At 39.0% G+C, this 20,048-nt stretch overlaps 1 protein-coding gene across 1 annotated transcript in view; it reads left to right on the top strand.

Annotated features, from left to right (window-relative positions):
• NEK5 (NIMA related kinase 5) overlaps positions 1–20,048 on the top strand; it is a 96,249-nt gene that overhangs the window by 20,567 nt on the left and 55,634 nt on the right. Inside the window, 5 exon segments of the mRNA XM_081129850.1 lie at positions 7,849–7,946; positions 9,810–9,893; positions 9,982–10,052; positions 11,180–11,266; positions 17,671–17,725. Coding sequence (XP_080985976.1) covers positions 7,849–7,946; positions 9,810–9,893; positions 9,982–10,052; positions 11,180–11,266; positions 17,671–17,725 — 395 coding nt within the window.

The raw sequence follows: 20,048 nt of genomic DNA, 5'->3' as shown, positions 1-20,048 counted from the left end.
TTGGATTGCTAGTCTTTTTGTTAAGTTGTATGAGTTCCTTATGTATTTTGGAAATTAACCCCTTATCAGATATATCTTGGCAAATATGTTCTCCCATACAGTGGGCATACTTTTCATTTTGTTGATGGTTTCTTTTGCTGTGCAGAAGCTTTTTAGTTTGATGTAGTTCCACTTGTTTCTTTTCTCTTTTTCTCTTGCCCTAGGAGATGTATCAGCAAACATATTGCTATGAGAGATGCCTGAGATTTTGCTGCCTATGTCTTCCTCTAGGGTTTTTATGGTTTCATGTCTTACATTTAAGTCTTTTGTCCATTTTGAGTTTATTCTTGTGTATGGTGTGAGTTGGTGGTCTAACTTCATTTTTTTGTATGTACCTGTCTAATTTTCCCAGTACCATTTATTGAAGAGACTGTCTACTCCATTGTCTGCTCTTGCCTCCTTTGTCAAATATTAATTGAACATAAAGGCTTGGGTCGATTTCTGGGTCCTCTGTTCTGTTCCATTGGTCTATATATGCCTGTTCTTGTGGCAGTACCAGGCTGTTTTGATTACAGGGCTTTCATAGTATAACTTGATATCTGGTATAGTGATCCAACCAACTTTGTTCTTCTTTCTCAAGATTGCCGTGGCTTTTCAGGATCTTTTTCGGTTCCATATTAAACTTTGGAGTGTTTGTTCTAGGTTTGTGAAATATACTCTTGGCATTTTAATAGGGATTGCATTGAATTTATAGATTGCTTTGGGTAGTATGGACATTTTAATGATGTTAATTCTACCAATCCATAACCATGGTATATTCTTCCAGTTGTTTATATCTTCCTCTCTTTTTTCAATGTCCTGTATTTTTCGGGGTACAGGTCTTTTACTTCCATGGTTAGGTTTATTACTAAGTATCTTATTTTTCTTGTTGCAATGAAAAAATGCTCAAAATAACTTATCATCAGAGAGAAGCAAATTAAAACAACAATGAGATATTACCTCACACCTGTCAGAATGGCGACCATCAACAAATCATCAAATGCCAAGTGCTGGTGAGGATGTGGAGAAAGGAACCCTAGTACACTGCTGGTGGGAATGCAGACTGGTGCAACCACTATGGAAAACAGTATTATGGTTCCTCAAAAAATTAAAAATCAAACTACCATTTGACCCAGTGATTCCACTTCTAGGAATATATCCTAAGAACCCTGTAACACCAATTAGAAAGAATCTGTGCAACCCTATGTTCATAGTTGCACAATTTACAATAACTAAGATCTGGATACAGCCCAAGTGCTCATCAGTAGATGAATGGATAAAAAAGCTGTGGTACATTTAAACCATGGAATATTATGCAGCTGTAAAAAAAGAAGGATCTCTTACCCTTTGGGACAGCATAGCTGGAACTGTAGAGTATTATGCTAAGTGAAATAAGCCAGTCAGAGAATAACAAGTATCACATGATCTCACTCATATGTGGGATCTAATGAACAAAATAAACTGATGAACAAAATCATCCAGAGACATAGAACCATTGAACAGTCTGATGAGTTTTAGAGGCTAGGCCAAGGGGGGTGGTGGAGATTAATCAAAGAATTTATATGCATATATACATAACCCATGGATACAGACAATAGTGTGAAGTAGGCCTGGGGGCTGGGGGGATGTTGGGTGGAGGGGATTAACGGGGGGAAAAGAGATATCTGTAATACTTTCAACAATAAAGATAAACAATAAAAAAAAAAATAGGGTGAGGCAGAAGTGGAAGGAACAATTTTAAATAGGATGGTCAGTATAGGCCTTCATCATAATGTGACATTTGAGCAAAGATTTGAAGAGTCATGCTAATGTCTGGAGAAGAGCTTTTTAGGCAAGAGGAATAGCCACTGCAAAGGCGTGAGGCAAGAGCACATTATGAACTCTCTTTTTTACATAGGCTACCCTCACTTATAATTTTCAATTTCTTTTTTTTCTTTATATCTTTATTGTTGAAAATATTACAAGTGTCCCCTTCCCCCACCTCCCATTGATCCCTTCCCCTTTGAACCTCTCCCCCAAGCCTTTACCACACTATTGTCTGTGTTCATGGGTTCTGCATATATGCATATAAGTTTTTAGGTTAATCTCTCCCCACCCACCCCTGCCTTCCCTCTGAGATTTGTCAGTCTGTTCCATGCTTCTATTTTGTTCATTGGTTTATTTTGTTCATTAGATTCCACATATGAGTAAGATCATATGATACGATGGTATTGCTGTAGATCTGTCCTTTAAAGTCCTCCAGAAGTGTTTTTTTTCCAGGCTATGTGTCTTTTGTTCTGTGGGTCTCTTTTAGACAGCATATGTTTGGGTCTTGTTTTCTTAAAAAATCAGCTACCCTATGTCCTTTGATTGGAGCATTTAATCCATTTATATTTAAGGTTATTATTGATAGGTACTTATCTATCGCTAGTTTATGTCTCTATGCCTAGTTTCTCATTCTCTCTATTTCAGCCTCTTATTACAACAGTCCCTTAACATTTCTTGCAATACTGATTGGGTGGTGATAGACTCGTTTAGCCTTTTTTTTTTTTCCGTCTGGGAAGCTCTTTATTTCACCATCTATTTTGAATGATAGCTTTGCTGGATAGAGTAGTCTTGGTTTCAGATCCTTGTTTTGCATTACCTTGAATACTTCATGCCATTCTCTTCTGGCCTGTAGAGTTTCTGATGAGAAATCAGCTGACAGCCTTATGGGAGCTCCTTTGTAGGTCACAGATTGCCTTTCTCTTGCTGCCTTTAAGATTTTCTCTTTGTCTTAAATTTTGGGCATTTTAATTATGATGTGCCTGGGCATGGGCCTCTTTGGGTTCTTCTTTTTTTCTTTTTAATTTATCTTTATTGTTGAAAGTATTACAGGTGTCCCATTTTCCCCCCGCATTTACCCCCTCCCCCTTGCTCCCACCCACTTCCCTGGGCTTTACCCCATTGTTGTCTGTATCCATGCGTTATGCATATATGCATATAGATTCTTTGGTTAATCTCTTGCCACTCCCCCATCCCCCTTCCCTCTTCCCTGTGAGATATGACAGTCTGTTGCATGCTTCAGTGTCTCTAGATCTATTTTGTTTGTTAGTTTCTTATCTTCATTAGCTTCTTCTTAAAGAAGACCCTTCAACATTTCATGTAGTACTGGTTTGGTGGTGATGAACTCCTTTAGCTTTTTTATCTGTGAAGCTCTTTATCTGACCTTCAATTCTGAATGAAAGCTTTGCAGGGTAGAGTAATCTTGGTTGTAGGTTCTTGCTTTTCATCACTTCGAATATTTTTTGCCACTCCTTTCTGGCCTGTAAAGTTTCTGTTGAGAAATCAGCTGACAGCCTTATGGGTGCTCCATTGTAGGTAACTTACTGCTTTTCTCTTGCTACTTTTAAGATTTTCTCTTTGTCTTTAACCTTTGGCATTTTAATTATGATGTGTCTTGGTGTGGGCCACTTTGGGTCCCTCTTGTTTAGGACTCTGTGCTTCCTGGAGTTGTAAGTCTATTTCTTTCACCAGGTAGGGGAAGTTCTTTGTAATTATTTTTTCAAATAGGTTTTCAATTTCTTGCTTTCTTTTCTTCTCCTTCTGGTATCCCCATAATACGAATGTTGGGCTGCTTGAAGTTGTCCCAGAGACTCCTTACACTGTCTTCATATTTCTGGATTCTTTTTGCTCTTCTGGTTGGGTGTTTTTTGTTTCCTCATATTCCAAATTGCTGATTTGATTCTCAACGTCATCTACTCTACTGTTGATTACCTGTAAATTATTCTTTATTTCAGTTTATGTAGCCTTCATTTCTGACTGGTCCTTTATTATATCATTTATGATCTCCACTAGTTTCCTTAATAGTCTTACTAAGATCCTTGAGCATCCGTATAACCATTGTATTGAACTCCATATTTAGTAGATTGCTTGGCTTCATTTCATTTAGTTCTTTTTCTGGAAATTTCTTCTGTTCTTTCCTCTGTGACATGTTTCTTTGCCTCCACATTTTGGCTGCTTCCAGGTGTTTGTTTCTATGTATTAGGTAGAGCTGCTATGTCTCCTGGAATTTGTAGAGTGGCTTTGTGTAGTAGGTGTCCTGTAGGGTCTAGTGGCTCAGCCTCCCCGGTCACCTGAACTGGGCCTTCTAGGTGTTCCCATTTGTGTGCTATGGGCACAGTCCTGTTGTAGTTGAGCCTTGGTTGTTGTTGGTGTTACTGGGAGGAATTGACCCTCAGGCCATTCAGCTGTGAGGACAAGCTGCAACTATACCTGATGAGTTGCTGTGGAGAGACTTCCCTATGGAGCAGGATTTACTTCACTGTAGCTTTTGTGTTCCCCTAGAGTGTGCCTCTTGAGTGTGTCACTCGTGGATGTGGTAGGGTTGTAATCCAGCATGGTCAAAGCTGACCACCAGGTGCATTGTCTCTGGGGTCTCCCAGAAGGTGCAAAATCAGCCTCTGCCTGTGCCCTGCCCAGGGCCACCCAGCATGAGCTACACTGTAATCTGTAGATGGCTGCTACTTGTGCTGGGCTTGGAGGTGTCCAGGAGAGGCCAAGCTATGAAGCAACTGAGGCTGCTGCTAGTGCCAGGCCTGGGGCCACTTATCGAGAGGTATGGGTCATGCTGAGGCCAGCTGCTGCCTGTTTGAGATATTTTAGGAAAGTCCTAAGCATGAGGCTTGAGAGGCCACTCGCATAGAAGCTACTGGAAATGGCTTGGATGAACTTGCAAGTAGGGAGGTGTGGGGTGTCTGGGAATCACCAGGACAGGGCAAAACATGTGTTAGATTGATGGAGATTCAGAGAAGGTGCCTGGCTGCAGGCTCTGTGGGGGGAGAGCTCATCAAAGGAGCAATGGCCTCTTCCAGCTCTTCTGTCTGTGAGAAAGCTTCCCCTCCAGCTGTCGCCCTGATTCTGGCAAGGTAGTGCCTCCCTGAATATCCCAGGTTCCTTTCAAGCTGCTTCCCAGCACTGGAGCTCAGAGGTAGTGAATCTGAGTAAATCCATGCACTGGCCCCGTAAGAGGAACTGCTTTGAACCCAGCAGCCTCCGCATCCCTCAGCCACAGTCCCCATTGGTTTTTACAGCCTGAAGTTGTGGGGACTTCTCTTCCCAGCACTGGAATCCTGGGCTTGGGGGCCTGATATGGGGCTGGGACCCCTTACTCCTCTGGGAAAGCTCCACTGACCGAGCTATCCCTCCTGGTTTAAACCATGCCACCTGGCTGTGAGACCACAGCCACCTCTCTGTGATTCAGCTCAGATTCCACCCCACATCTCCACCCCTCCTACGGGTCACTATGTGCTTCTTTAGTTCCCTAGTTGTAGGACTTCTATTCAGCTAGATTTCAGGAGGTTCTGAATATTGGTTGTCCTGTATTTTAATTGTAATTTTGATGTGGTTATGGGAGGTGGCGGGTACCGTGGTTACCTACGGCACCATCTTATCTCTTAAAACCTACATATCTATTTGAGTTCTTTGGACTCTTTGTGCCTCCTGAACTTGTGTGGCTTTTTCTCGACTAGGTTAGGGAAGTTTTCTGTTGTTATTTCTTCAAACAGGTTCTCTAACCCTTGTTTACTTTCTACATCTTCTGGTTCTCCTATGATGTGAATATTGTCATGTTTATGTTGTCCCAGTTACCTTAAACTGTCCTGCTTTTGTAATGATTTTTTTTTGGTTCTATGAGTGATTTTTTTCTACCCTGTATTCTAATTTGCTGATCCAGTCCTCAGCTTCCTCTAATCTGCTGTTTATTTCTTCCAATTTTTTTTTTTAATTATTTCTACTATGTAATTCTTAATTTCCTTCACAGTTTTCATTTCTTTTCTCATGCTGTTGAGCATTCTTATGATCAGTATTCTGAACTCTATATGTGATAGATTTCTTATCTCCATTTCATTAACTCTTCTTCTAGAGAATTATTTTCTTTCATTTGGGGTTTTTTCCCCCCCTCCCCATTTTGGCTGCCTGTTTGGATTTATTTCTATGTAGTAGGTTGATCTGCTAGGACTCCCAGTCTTTTGGATGGTCTCTGGTTCAGGCCAATGTCAGATGTTTGTGACTGGCCTTGAGTACCCTGAGTGAAGTTTTCTGCACTCCACAGCTTGTGGTTCCCTCTGCTTGGCTGTGTGTGTTTGGCCAGGACCAAGATGGTCACCAAGCTATGCTTTTCGAAGCCCTGGATCCAGAATCAAATCAGCCAAAGACTCAAAGCAGCAAGTCTCTTAATGAGCCTCAGTCTGTAGAAACTTCACAGGGTGGGGCAAGACATTTTCCAGCAGGGTGGGACAATTGCATCCCCCTCCCCCAAGCAAAAGGTCTTTGAAAGGTAAATGTCTGCCTGAGAAAGAGGTCCTCTGATATATGGGGACATGTCTCAGCACAGAAATCCAGATCACCAGCCTCTGATCTCTATTGCCCCAGCCAGCACCCCTGGATTCTCCTCACACAGCTCTAGTCCACTTTGCCCTCTCTCTGCCAGAGCCCAGGGTTAGTGGCTGAACATGAAACTGTGCATTGGCCCTTTAAGAGGGTGCCTGCATTTCCAGTCATCTCTCCCTGGCAGATAGAAACCCTCCTACTTTTCACAGCCAGGTTTCATGTGGGCACCTTTCTCAGTTCTGGTGCTGTGGGCTGGGAAGCCCAGCCTGGGGTTTAGACTCCAGATTTCTCAGTGGGATCCCTCAACAGCTGAGATATTCCTCTGGAACTTCAGCTGCTGCCTGTGGGGACCCAGCCAGCCCTCTCGCACCTGTGCACTTCCTACCAGTGTCTATGCAGTTTCCACTTTTCCTCCTTGGTTAGGAGGGTGCTCTCCAGCTAGTCTTCAGTTGCTTTGATTATTCAGGATGGTTTTTCTCAATTTTAGTTGTAATTCCTATTTGGTGCTGGGAGAGTGTCATTGTAACTTCCACTCAATCTACTGCCATCTTGGAATCTCATAATTTCTTTTCTTTAGAGTGAAGAATTTACAGTTACTCTGTGTGCACAATTCTTTTAAAGCTTTCCCTGTTATTTTCCACTTGTTCCATTCAGTATTTAAGTCAATGGCCTTTTTCAGCTATTTACTTTTACTGAATCCTTCAAAGCATTCAATGTAGTTGTTGTAGAAATAATCACATATTTTGTTTCTCAGTCATATTTCATCAGTTATATAATAATTACAATACAAGTGTAATTGGCATAAACAGATTTTGGAACAAACACAATGATCTTGGTAAGAGTAAGTGGGAGCAGATGTACCTGGATATACTACAGTCTAATAACCACCAGTGGTAACCTTGAATGAGCAAACATACTGGATGAAGTGTGCCCATTAATCTACTGATGAGGTCAGGCAAAGGTCAGTTAGAAGAGTGTTTATTGTGCTTAATAACATGGTTGAATAAGTGTCATATAAATAAATGTTTATACCCAAATTCAAAACAAGTCTACTTATTCTTCTTGGGGTGTTGGGAAAGACTCACAGCTGCTATTCTACAGCAGATTTCCAATCTCTTGCAGGAATATATTAATAATAATGGCTAACATTTATTGAACTGTCATTATGTGCAAGCATTGTTCTAAGCATCTGACATGGATTAACTCAATTAATCATTACAACAATCTTAAGAGGAGTTTCCATATTATTATGTCCATTTTACAGATGATGTAATGAGACACAGAATATTAAAATAACTTGCTTAGTGTAACAGAGCTAAGAAATGTAAGTGGTGAAGTAAGATTAGAAATCGGTCCATCTTGGTTCTAACTATATATACTATATTTTTTTCTGTTATATTCTCCATTCTCTAGAACTTGAAAGGCATAGGATTAGTAAATATCTGAAATGGTTCCAAAACCCAATGATGCCTTTTCTTACAGAGAATAACAGGCTGTTTATTGTGATGGAGTACTGTGATGGAGGGGATCTCATGAAAAGAATCAGTAGACAACGAGGAGTGTTATTTAGTGAAGATCAGGTAAAAACACTTCTAATTTGCCTTCTAATTTATATGGGGAGCATTAAATTTATAATGCCATAAGTAGTAGACTGTGTTTAGATGAAGCATGATTTCTGGTAGAGATTTCAAACCACAAAATAGTAATCAATATTACTGATTGATTTAGTCCAGAACATATTTACAATTGAACTTAAATTGAATCTCTTTTTGAGAGTAAAGTTTGCTTGAGAAAAGGTAGTGTCTTAGTATGGGACAATCTCATGTAGGATGCCCCTGAGATAAATTTTCACAGCTAAAAAATATCTGAATGTGGATGTTACTCAGCCATTTAAAATGTGACATATTTATAGGTTCACTCTTCTTCCTTTTACCATTTGGTGCTCTGTGTTAAAAGAGCCATCCCACTTTGCTAGGGAGGATAGAAACTCTTCTTATCAATGGCTATTTAGTTTCATTGGTTATTAAGAGAGAGGAGCAAAAAGATGAAAAATAATTGCCTCAATTCCCATTTTCTCTTTGCACAAACACATTTTTCTTCTATACTCTGAGCTTCCTTTGGAAACCTCTTGGGAGTTGTACTCCTAATGGAGACAGGTATGTGTGTATAGAAAGGAATCCCAGTAAGGCCTTGTGTAATTGATAGGAAAGGTCACTGTCTCAAGCAGTGCTCCAAAATGGCCCAACAGCTTTCTTTAAAAAAAAAAAAAAAAATTATTGATTTTTAGGGAGAGAGGGAGAGAAACATCGATGTGTGAGAGTTAAACATTGATCAGCCTCCTGCATGCCCCCCACTGGGGATCAAGCCCACAATCCAGGCATGTATGTGCCCTGACCAAGTGGGAATCGAATCAGTGACCTCTTGTTGCACAGCACTTTGCCCAACCAATTGAGCCACACTGGATAAGACCCAAGAGCTTTCTTTAGGTCAGTTTTTTCTTTAATTTATTATAGCATTTAAGAGCATCATGCCCATATAACTTCTTCCTTGAATTAAAATGTATCATTTTGAATGTATAAATGATTAAAGAATCAATATCTCTAACTCTTGTAAACTTCATCAAGCATTTTTCCTATGCTCATTTACATTGTATATTAAATTCCATACTTGTAGAAACCCTGCTTTCTTCCTATCTAGGTATTATTTTTCCACATTTAATAAAAAATACTTTTCTCTACAAAATTTTGAACTACGTTTCCCTTAGTTGGGTTAGAACTAAAATTACAACTGAACCTTAGTAGCTGGAATGTAGCTTTTTTTTCCTATTGTTTTTTTTCCTTTCTATATAATTTGGTAAACTAAGAATAAATGAAATTTTAGAATAGTTTAAATACATCTCTATAGGCATAGAACACATTTTACTAAAGAGGCTCATGGATAGCTAAAGTAAACAAAATCATGACTAAGAAAATTAAGTTTTAAAAAGCTTAAAAGTAACATTTTTTGTTTTTATATAATGGATATATATATTGGTATTTCATTAACAGTTTTAATAACCTTACATATTATCCATTCCTTCCTCTTTTTCTCTATGCTCTTTGCATCCTCCTTCTACTGAAACAGAAAAACCAGTGACACCAGGGTTATAAAGAAACAGGGCTGCTTGTCCACTATCCTGATGCAGCTAGCAACTTAGTGTTAAGAAAAATGAAAATTATGAACTTGTCTTTTCTTTTTCTTTTGTGTGTTGGCGTTCACTTTGATATCAACACATTTGGATTGCTTTTTTTCACTTCCATTTTTCTAGATAATATATCTGTTAGCTTCATTCATATAAACACACATACATAAATATGTTGTTTCCTCTTTTTGCATATTATCATGAACAGATACTTTAGCGACCACCAGACTACTCACAAGTTTTGTTTATGTTTCCTCTACAGATTCTGAGTTGGTTTGTGCAGATTTCTCTAGGACTAAAATATATTCATGACAGGAAGATCTTACACAGGGACATAAAAACACAGGTAACACTTCAGAGAGAGGACAGAGACAGAACTGATGTTTTGTTTTCTTGAAATCTCTCAAACAACATAGCATTTTCTTCATTTATAGAACATTTTTCTTAGCAAGAATGGAGTGGTTGCAAAGCTTGGGGACTTTGGTATAGCAAGAGTCCTGAACAAGTAAGTTCTTTTTTAAATCATTTTTTTCTATTTATAACAGCCAAGTGTGTGTGTGTGTGTGTGTGTGTGTGTGTGTGTGTGTATATATATATATATATATATAATATTTTAAGATATTAAAGGCTTGGTTTACAAATAATTTTAGATAACTGTTTATATAAATCCATTAAGTCATTCAGATGAAAAAAAAATCATTCAGCTGGTATGTTGTCTGAGGTTAAAATTCCCAAGATAAATCTTGGCATAATAGAATGACAACAGCAAGTCGTATAGTGTGATTTAAACTTATCAATTGAGATATAACTTTAATACACATAAAGCTAGTGAGAATTTAGTAAAACAGACAAATTCACACATGTTGGGGAGAATATGTTTTGTGTAACTGTTTTGGAAGACAATTTGGTGGTAATATCAACAGATTTTTAAGTGTTCTATTTTGGGGAATTTGTTCTAAGGGGATAATGTGAAATTTGGAATAATTTAAATGCCTAATAATTGGGATATGGTTAAATGTAATAGAATTTGGCATAGCCAGTACCTGAATATTATTATCACCACTAAAATTCATGATTTTGAAGACTTTTTGATGATGTGAGGAAATATTCGTTACATCAGGTAAAAAATTGGAATTCTGAATTTTAAATACATTATGATCACAGTATTGTGAAAACTGTGCATGGAAAAAGATGAGAAGGATATATATCAGAATTTTAACTATGATGTAATCATTTTTGGGTGGTAATTTTATGGATAATTTTTTTCTGTTATTCACTTTCATATTTTCCAAATTTAAATTATGAGATTGCATTACTTTGATAATTGGAAAGAGGAGACTGTTCCTACATCTGGGAAATTTTTGTGATATGACAATTATACCTCTTTGTGGGAGCTTTAGGCCATAAAATTTTTTTAATGTGTAGAGTTTTGGGAGGTGAATTATAAGTTTAAAAATCAACTATTTTTATTACTCTATTATTAATGTACAATATTTTTTCTTTATTTTAATATGTGCATGCATCAAATTTTGTTATTCATTTTTATACTTTTTTCTTGCATGTTCATATCTTAAGCCTTTTCATACTCCAATAATAAACCATGTTATTTTACTATTTAATATAACTTACTAGTTCCATGGAACTTGCTCAAACTTATGTTGGGACACCTTACTACCTGTCTCCAGAGATTTGTCAGAATAAACCCTACAACAATAAAACGTGAGTGGCTGACTCTTGGTTTGAAAATTTCTGTAAAATCTGATGGGTTCTCTTTCCTATGGTACTTTTGTAATTTTTTTTTTCATGTGCGAAATGAGTATGTCAGTGACTGTCTCTAGCCACTTCACTGTTCCCAGAAGCTTTTGAACTTATTTAGAAAATAGCAAATTTTCTTTATTTAAAGATACAAGTGAGAGAAATGATACTGTTGAAAATTCTAGTCATTGTGACATCTGTCTGTGTATTTGATTTTCATACTGTGGAAGAGGAACAAACTTTACCCTCAAAACTCTTCTGGTTGGTCTAATAATCAAATAGACATGAGACAGATTAGTAAGAGAAAATAACCAGGCCCTGGCAGGGCAGCTCAGTTGGTTACAGCATCATCCTGATACTCCAAGTCTGTGGGTTCAATTCCCAGTCAGGGAACATAAAAAAATCAACCAATGAATGCATAAATGAGCGGAACAACAAATTGATATTTCTTTTTTTCTCTCTCCCTCCCCCTCTCTAAAATAAATAAATTAAAAAAAATTTTTAATTAAAAAAGAACATAATTTAATACATATGCACTGGAACCCCCATATATGAGAGTCAGAGACCCCACATGCAGGAGAGGTTCATAGAAAGGAAATATGGGTATCTAAGACATTCTGAGCTAGGGATGAAGTAAGGTGTCTTAGGGGCTTCAGAGGATCCTTGCAAGATGATAAGAGCAGACCTTTAGTAAATAGAAGTTTTCCGTGCCCTGTAGATAGGTCAAAAGAAGTTATTTCTGATAATAGTTTATTATGGGCTAGGCTCCTAATTTAAGTTCTTCTAAGTAGTTCAAGGGAGGAACAGAAATTTCTCTTGAGCCTGTGGATAAAGTTGCCTTTAGCTCAAAGTAATCGGTATACCACTGAGTCACATCTGGAGATGCTTATTCTGAACTCCTTTTCTCCACACCAATACCTTCTAAGTGTGGTTAGACATGAGCAGAGTGAGGACGACGCTAGGTACAGAAGGTCATCAGGGTGGAAAGCCCCGGTGCCTAGCAATGGACAATTGTAGGGTATGACCTTGTCCCAGGGTGACCTTTCCTCCCCTAGCATATCACTGCTCAAACAGCTTAGACCCCCTGACCTTTCCTTCCTAGAGATAATATCTAGGCCTCAGTTGTATTTCAGCTCCAGGCCCAGAAAAGCAACACCACCAGCCACAGCTGACATCAAGACCCAACTGCATGCTGAATAGTCTATTGAGATTGTACCCTAGGACATCCTCTAAATTCTCCACCCTTAAAGGCCTTAGGAAAGCTTGGCCAGAGGGGCTCAGCTGATTTAGTATCATCCTGTGCACTGAAAGGTTGCTGGTTTGATTCCCAGTCAGGAACCTGGGTTTCTCGTTTGATCCCCAGTCAATTGATGTTTCTCTCTCACACATTAATGTGTTTTTTTCTCTCCTCTAAGCATGTCCTCAAGTCCTTGGTTGGGGATTTTTTTTTTTTTTTTATCCTCACCTGAGGATATTTTTTCCTTGATTTTTTTTTTTTTTTACCCTCACCTAAGGATATTTTTTCATTGCTTTTTAGAGTGGAAGGATTGGTTGCCTCCCGCTCAAGTGCTGACCAGGGCCGGGGATTGAGCCTGCAACCGAGGTGTGAGCCCTTGGCTAGAATTGAACTCTGGACCCTTCAGTCTGAGGACCAGTGCTCTAACCACTTAGCAAACCGGCTAAGGCCTGGGTGAGGATTTAAAAACAACAAAAATCCTTAGGATGGAGGACCCAGTTTGCTTTCTCTCCATGGAGCACGCCCTTTCCTTCCCCATCCTCCCAGGCACATCACCTTTACCTTCCAAACTTCTAAGCTCCAAAGGCCCTTTCTTTGCCTCTATAACTTGCTTCCTAAGCCCATTTCTTCTACAAATTACTTCTACCTCTATGATTTTCTAAATAAATGTTCTCTTATAGTTTGAGTCTTGGCTCTGAATTGTTTCCTAGCCAGAATTCAAGTATTGAGATTGCTGAACCCAGGTGTGGTCTGACCCCACCAGCCTAATACTTGGTGCTGTTCCCAGTGAATGTGATAGGTTCTTTTGCGGTGATGTGAGAAAGGAATTCCAAATGCACACAAGTAGAGGAGTTTAAAGGTGATGGCAAGATTTTATTGTGAATTAAGGGGAATTAATACACCCTCAGGGACGGAGAGAGTGGGCAGCTCTAAAGCACTGCCACGAGGCTCCTGTTAATTGTCATATATCTCCTTGGTTCAGGTAAAGGACAAAGATCCATTCAAACTATCCAAACCAAATTCCTAACTTTTCCTGGGCCTGGATTTGGTACTCCTCCCAGTAAATTCTCTTGGGGTTTCATGTCCTCTGTCCATCCTATGACCTTTCCGATTGTTCCCAGGCTAGGCCCTGCCTCTCTGTTTTGTCACCTGGACTCCCATTGTGCATGTCCAAAAGTTTTGTTCCATCATCTTGTTCCTACTGTGCATGTGGAGCAGAGGAATTTCCTCCCCTCCCTCTGGTACTGGACTTTCAGCACCTCTGGGGAGGTTTCTATCTCTTTCTGAGGATTAAGTTTCCTGGAGTGTGTGAATAAGTCTGTTCACCAGTAAACTAGATGGAATTCTGTTACCTACTTCTGCTTCCCAGTTTATTAAGATTATTTAGTTCCCTTTTGATTTATTCCTTATATTATTAACTACCTATCTTTCTCATGTCAATAACTAGCTACCTACCCTACACCACCACCGCCAACATAAGCACTATTTACTTTATTGCAGAAAAGTATTGTAGGTGGGCAAGATAGAAGGCAAGGTGGTCTGGTGACAAAGCACTAGATTAGGAGCTCAGAATCCTAGTCTTACATGGGAGTTCCAAATGAGTCACCCCAAGATGTGCTTCTGTGGTATGTGGATTATTTTTGAGCTAAAGGTAACCAAGACCATGTGGGCTCAAGAGAAACTCCTGCTACGCCGTTAATTACTTAGAAGAATTTAAATTAGGGACCTTGCCTATAATAAGAAATTATCAGAGATAACCTTTTTGACCTGTCTATAGGGCAGGACAAACTTCTAATTACTCAAATTATGTTATTATCCTGTAGTGACTTTCCTCCCCCCTGAAGTCTCAAGGTACCTTACCTCATCCTTAGCTCAGAATGTCATACATATGTCATTTCCCCTTTCTGTCTCCGAACATCTCATGTTTGCAGGGTTCCCATATGTACATAGATAATTAACTTTGGCCATTTTCTCTTGTTAATTGGCCTCATGTAGATTTAATTATTAGACCACCTGAAAGAACCTTGAGGGTAGAGGAAAGTTTCTTCCTTCCCCACACTTGGCTCTGTCACCAGCTTGACCAACTCAGTTGACCTCTATGAGCCTCAGTTCCCCTACCTGTAACAACAAGAATGTTGGCTAGGTAATCCTTAAGGTGTCCTCCACCTTTAAAAACCCAGCTAGTTTTTATGCATGTGATAACAGAGTCTTCTTCTCAGGAGTAATATTAATATACGTAGTGATAAAAGATGAAGGTGAGGTAGGTTTTACTGTCATGTAAGGAGAAGGAAAAAAATTTCACTTTTCAAAGCTTGGCTGCCATTTGAACCAGTTGGTCTAGCAGAAAGACTGAATTCCTTTTGGGAGTTAACTGTCCATTTGTTTAGGAAAATACCCAATGGATATATGGCATTTGACTTTGAAAGATAAATGGAAGGCAAATCCCAGTTATTAGAAATTTACAAAAATAATAGTAAACATTCCTCTGCATAACAAAAGAACAGGCATTTATTTATTTGCTTGATTGTGAGTTAACCCATGGCACCAGTAGGGTTTGGCCTCCAGATCAGCAGGAATGCAGCTAGTGTAGGGCTGGGTAGGAAGCACAAGCTGTCCAGAGCAGAGTTTAGTGCTGCTGCAGGCCCAGAGCCCTAGGTTAGCAACACTGTTTTGTTACCTCATGCTGTTTTTTAAGAATTTGGGTCAACATTCAAATATGTTGACTTGCTGCTTCTGATAATTAGATTTTAGCAATTATCAGCTGCCTCGGCTAGACCAGGAAATTATTCCCAGGTTCATCACAGTTCTCACCACACACAGGGAGGCTTTATTTGAGGGACTGTCAATGTAAGAAATGTTCAAACCTGTAGAGAATTTTTATTAGTTTATTTGAACTAAACTGATGACAACTTCTGAGAAGCAAAATCTCAATGGATTAAGAAAATGCTCCATAGAATGACAGTCTTGCACCTTATTTTATACATTTCATCAAAAAACAAGATGTAATTGAGTTACATGAAATCCACTGGTGATAGATTAGGGAGGCGGGAGAAAGCAAAGGTTGGGGGTGAACACCTATGGGATTGGATGAAAGGTAAATTGATAGACATATATCTTTTATATATGTGGGTACAGGATAGTTAACAGTCAACAATTAACAGTGAGGTCTCTGCTCTGGTAGTTGTGCCCGGAGGGGTCCAGAAAAAGGGATATTACCCTGATATTCCAAAGGTATGTTTCATAGATTCAAAAAGACAATAGATAAGCTCAATTAAGGTAAAGACTGACTTTTGTCAAGGAAGATTCTAGCCTAGGACATGACTACCCACCATAAACTGCTTTTAGGTTAAAAATTTTAATTTTAGACCATCCTATCCAGTTACTTTTGGTCTCTGAGTTTGTAAGGCTGCCACAAAGGCCTCCTCTGAGCTTGTCTAGTTTAATATGTGGCCCCTTTTCATCCACAGGACCTCTGTAGGCACATGAATTCCCCACACTGGCCATTAAGGGGGCTCTGGAACAGAAGAGGAGTTTGGGCCTAGGGTAGACTAGGTAAAGACAAAAAATTCTGTGTGGTGGTAGAAAGTGGTCAGTGAGTTTCTAGAAACTCTAGAAAAAGTCTAGAAACTAGTTGTTCCCTACCTATTCTGTACTCAAGCCTTTAGTATATCTCTCTGCCCTTCCTGCACACACTAAAAGGAAGTGTTGCGAAATAGTGGAGCCATTTACCTCACTTTCCTGAATCCTTAGTGTTTTGACTCTTTGACTACCTTTGTTACCAAACAGAGGACCTGGCCTTGAGGTCTGCCTATGGCCAGCTGGTAGTGTGTTGGTTCTTGACTTTGAGAAGGAAAATTTTCACAACATGAGTCCAGGTGACTATGAGGAAACATTTATTAAAGCTGGAGACAGTGAAACAAGGAAGTTTAGCATAGAAGAAGCAAAAGGAGAGCCTAGGCCTGGCTGCCCTAGCTCTCAGGGAATTCAAAGAAAAGGGGGTCTTGGGGAGAGGTTCAGGCGATTAGCCTGGAATGAGCTGCCACTGCTTATTGCTGCCCTGGTTGCAAGTCTAATGGGGACTCAGAGTTTAGGAGATGTGTGCCTGTGAGGGAAGAAAAGATGGAAGAAGAGAGGAAAGGGAATGGAGTGGCTGGCTGCTCACCAGAGAGAGAGCAAGCTCTGGGTCTTTTGTCTTGAGGCTTTTATCACTCTCTTACAGGCAGGGACTTTTAGGCGAGGTCTCAGGGCAGGATTTCAGCAGAATATTCATCAGTTTTCTAGGTGTGCTCTTTCAAGGTCAAGATCTCCACTGATTGATCAGTGCCAGGGCAGGCGGTCATCAGTCACTGCAGCTGGTCCTGGTGGTCACCCACCTGGTTTTGCTGCTTTTCTGGGCCTGCAGCTGAAATACAACTGAGGTCTAGATATTATCTCTAGGGAGGTGACCTGTATCTGTTATAAATTGCTCAGCCATTTTGTTCAGCTATCTGTCTCAGTTTCCCTATTCCACTTATCCTGGCTTACTGGCCTGTCTCACCTTATTTCCTGGAATTCTCATTACACATTTTTTTGATCTTTTATATTTATGCTTTTTGTTCTATAAGGTAACTCCTTATTAAATCAATCACATATTAATACTAAGTACTAAAGAGCAAGTCTCTAGTCATATATTATAAGCACATTTTCCAAGTTTATTGAGTACCAAATACTATGTTCATCACTTAATATGCCTTTGGTTCTGTCAGTAGTCTTGAGTAGAATATACCTTGTTAAATCAACCAAATTTTACCCTTTGAATCAAAATAAATTCATGTTTGAGTCCTGCCTTCCTCTGCCAAGTGCTCAAACTTTCATACACATTTTCTTTGAGCAAGTGATGAAGTAAATATTGAGCCATCAGATGGTAGCATATTTGTATACCTTTTCTTTAGGATTCTGACAAAACTACAAATTGTTTTTATTTTACCTCTTATGTTAGAATAAGAATTGATCATGTATCTGAAAACATTTCAAAAAACTAGTCAACCTATATAAAACTGTAAAGATTCACAACTATAAAGCACTGTAAGAATAAGGCTTTTATTAAGAACTATGGATATGTTTTTGGCATGTAAACTCTTATCTCCTCCAGGGATATTTGGTCCCTTGGCTGTGTTTTATATGAACTCTGCACACTCAAGCATCCTGTAAGTATGTTAAGTCAAATTAATATTGAACTATTGAAACTATATAAATAATATTATCTTCTGAAAGAAAAAGGTTAATGTTTGATATTATTCACTTGTTAAAAATTAAGTGGAAAAGGGGGAAAATGGTGATGGAAAAAAATAAAAATAAATACAAAAGAATTATGTGCATAGCTATAGCTGTTAAAAAGAATAATAGATCTATATATGCTGACATGGAAAGCTATCCAAGCTATATTATAGAGTAAAAATTCCAAGTTGGAGAATAGTATATGTAGCATATTTTCATTAAAACTAAAATGTGTGAGCCCTGGCTGAGTGGCTCAGTTGGTTGGAGCATCTTCCCATACACCAAAAGGTTTCAGGTTTGATTCCCAGTCAGGGAATATACCTAGGTAGGTTGTGGTTTAATACCTGGTCGAGGGCATGTATGGGAGGTAATAGACTGATGTTTCTTTCACATCAGTCTCTCTCTCTTTCCCTTCTTCTCTCTAAACATATCCTCAGGTGAGGATTAATAAATACATAAATAAATACACTGTGTATATATATAATCAGCAAAGGAAAAGTTGCATGAGGTGAAATCTGTAGTTACCAGGCATAAGCTTCCAAGAGCCTCTCCCAGTAGTCACACAGGATGCTCTAATTCCTCCAGCAACAACCTGTGACAACACATGTGAAATACTACCTGCCACGGATGCTCATTAGGGATGCACTGCCTGGGTTGTTGTTTTTTAAATCTTTTTTTAAAAAAATTATCTTTATTGTTGAAGGTATTACAAATGTCACCCTTTTCCCCCCCGTTGAGTCCTCCACCCCACATCCCCCCCCCCCCTCCGGCCTTCACCACACTACTGTCTGTGTCCATGGGTTATACATATATGCACATAAGTTCTTTGATTAATCTTTACCCCCCCACACACCCCTTCCCTCTGAGATTCATCAGCCTGTTCCATGCTTCTATGTCTCTGGATCTATTTTGTTCCTCAGTCTATTTTGTTTATTAGATTCCACATATGAGATCATGTAAAACTGAATCAGGAAGAATCAGAAAGCCTGACTAGGCTAATAACAACTGATGAAATTGAAGCAGTAATAAAAAAACCCTCTCAGTAAACAAAAGCCCTGGTCTGGATGGCTTCACAGGGGGAGCTTTCTAATTCTTTAAGTTGTAGAGTTAGATAGTTTATTAAAAACTTTTCGTGCTTTTTGAGGTAGATCTGTATTGCTATGAACTTCCCTCTCAGGAATGCTTTGCTGTGTCCCATAGATTTTGGGTTGTTGTGTGTTCATTTTCATTTGTTTCCAGGAAGTCTTTGATTTCTTTCTTGATCACTTTGGTATTGATTGTTTCATAACATGCTATTTAGCCTCCATGTGTTTGAATGTTTTTGAGTGTTTTTGCTTTAGTTGATTTCTAATTTCATGCCACTATGATCCAAGAAGATGCTTGATATGATGCCAATCTTCTTGAACTTGTAGAAACTTGTTTTATGTCCTAACATGTGGTCTATCTTTGAACATGACCCATGTATACTTGAGAGGGATGTATATTCTGTAGCTTTGGGGTGAAATGTTCTGTAAACATCAATTAAATCCATCTGATCTAGTGTGCTATTTAGAGTCACTGTTTCTGTGTTGACTTTTTGTTTGGAAGATCTATCCAGTGAAGTCAGTGTAGTGTTAAAGTTCCCTGACTGTATTGCTGTTGATCTCTCCCTTAAAGTCCTTAAGGTTGTTATTGATAGGTCCTTATTTATTGCCATTTTAACTCTTTTTTTAAAAAAAAATATCTTTATTGATTTCAGAGATGGGAAGGGAGAGGGAGAGAGAGAAAAAAAACCATTAATGATGAAAGAGTTGTCATTGATCGACTGCCCCCTACACGCCCCAGACAGGGGTCAAGCCTGTAACCCAGGTATGTGCCCCCACCAGGAATTGAACCTCGATCTCCTGGATCCTATGTCAATGCTCAACCCCTGAGCCACGCCCTGCCAGGCACTATTTTAATTATTTATGCCTAGGTTTCTCTCTATATTTCTTCTTATTATTACAGCTGTTCTTTTAACATTTCTTGCAATGCTGGTTTGGGGGAGATAAACTCGTTTAGCCTTTTTTGGTCTGGGTAGCTCTTTATTTCACTGTCTATTTTGAATGATAGCCTTGCTGGATAGAGTAGTCTTGGTTTCAGACCCTGGTTTGCACTACCTTGAATACCTCATGCCATTCCCTTTTGGCTTGTAGTTTCTGATGAGAAATCAGCCGACAGCCTTATGGGAGCTCTTTTGTAGATAACAGATTGCTTTTCTCTTGCTGCCTTTAA

The sequence above is a fragment of the Miniopterus schreibersii genome (genome assembly GCF_964146895.1).
Source record: "Miniopterus schreibersii genome assembly, chromosome: 2".
Taxonomy (NCBI): Eukaryota; Metazoa; Chordata; class Mammalia; order Chiroptera; family Miniopteridae; genus Miniopterus; species Miniopterus schreibersii.
This window is presented reverse-complemented; position numbering and strand designations above follow the sequence as displayed.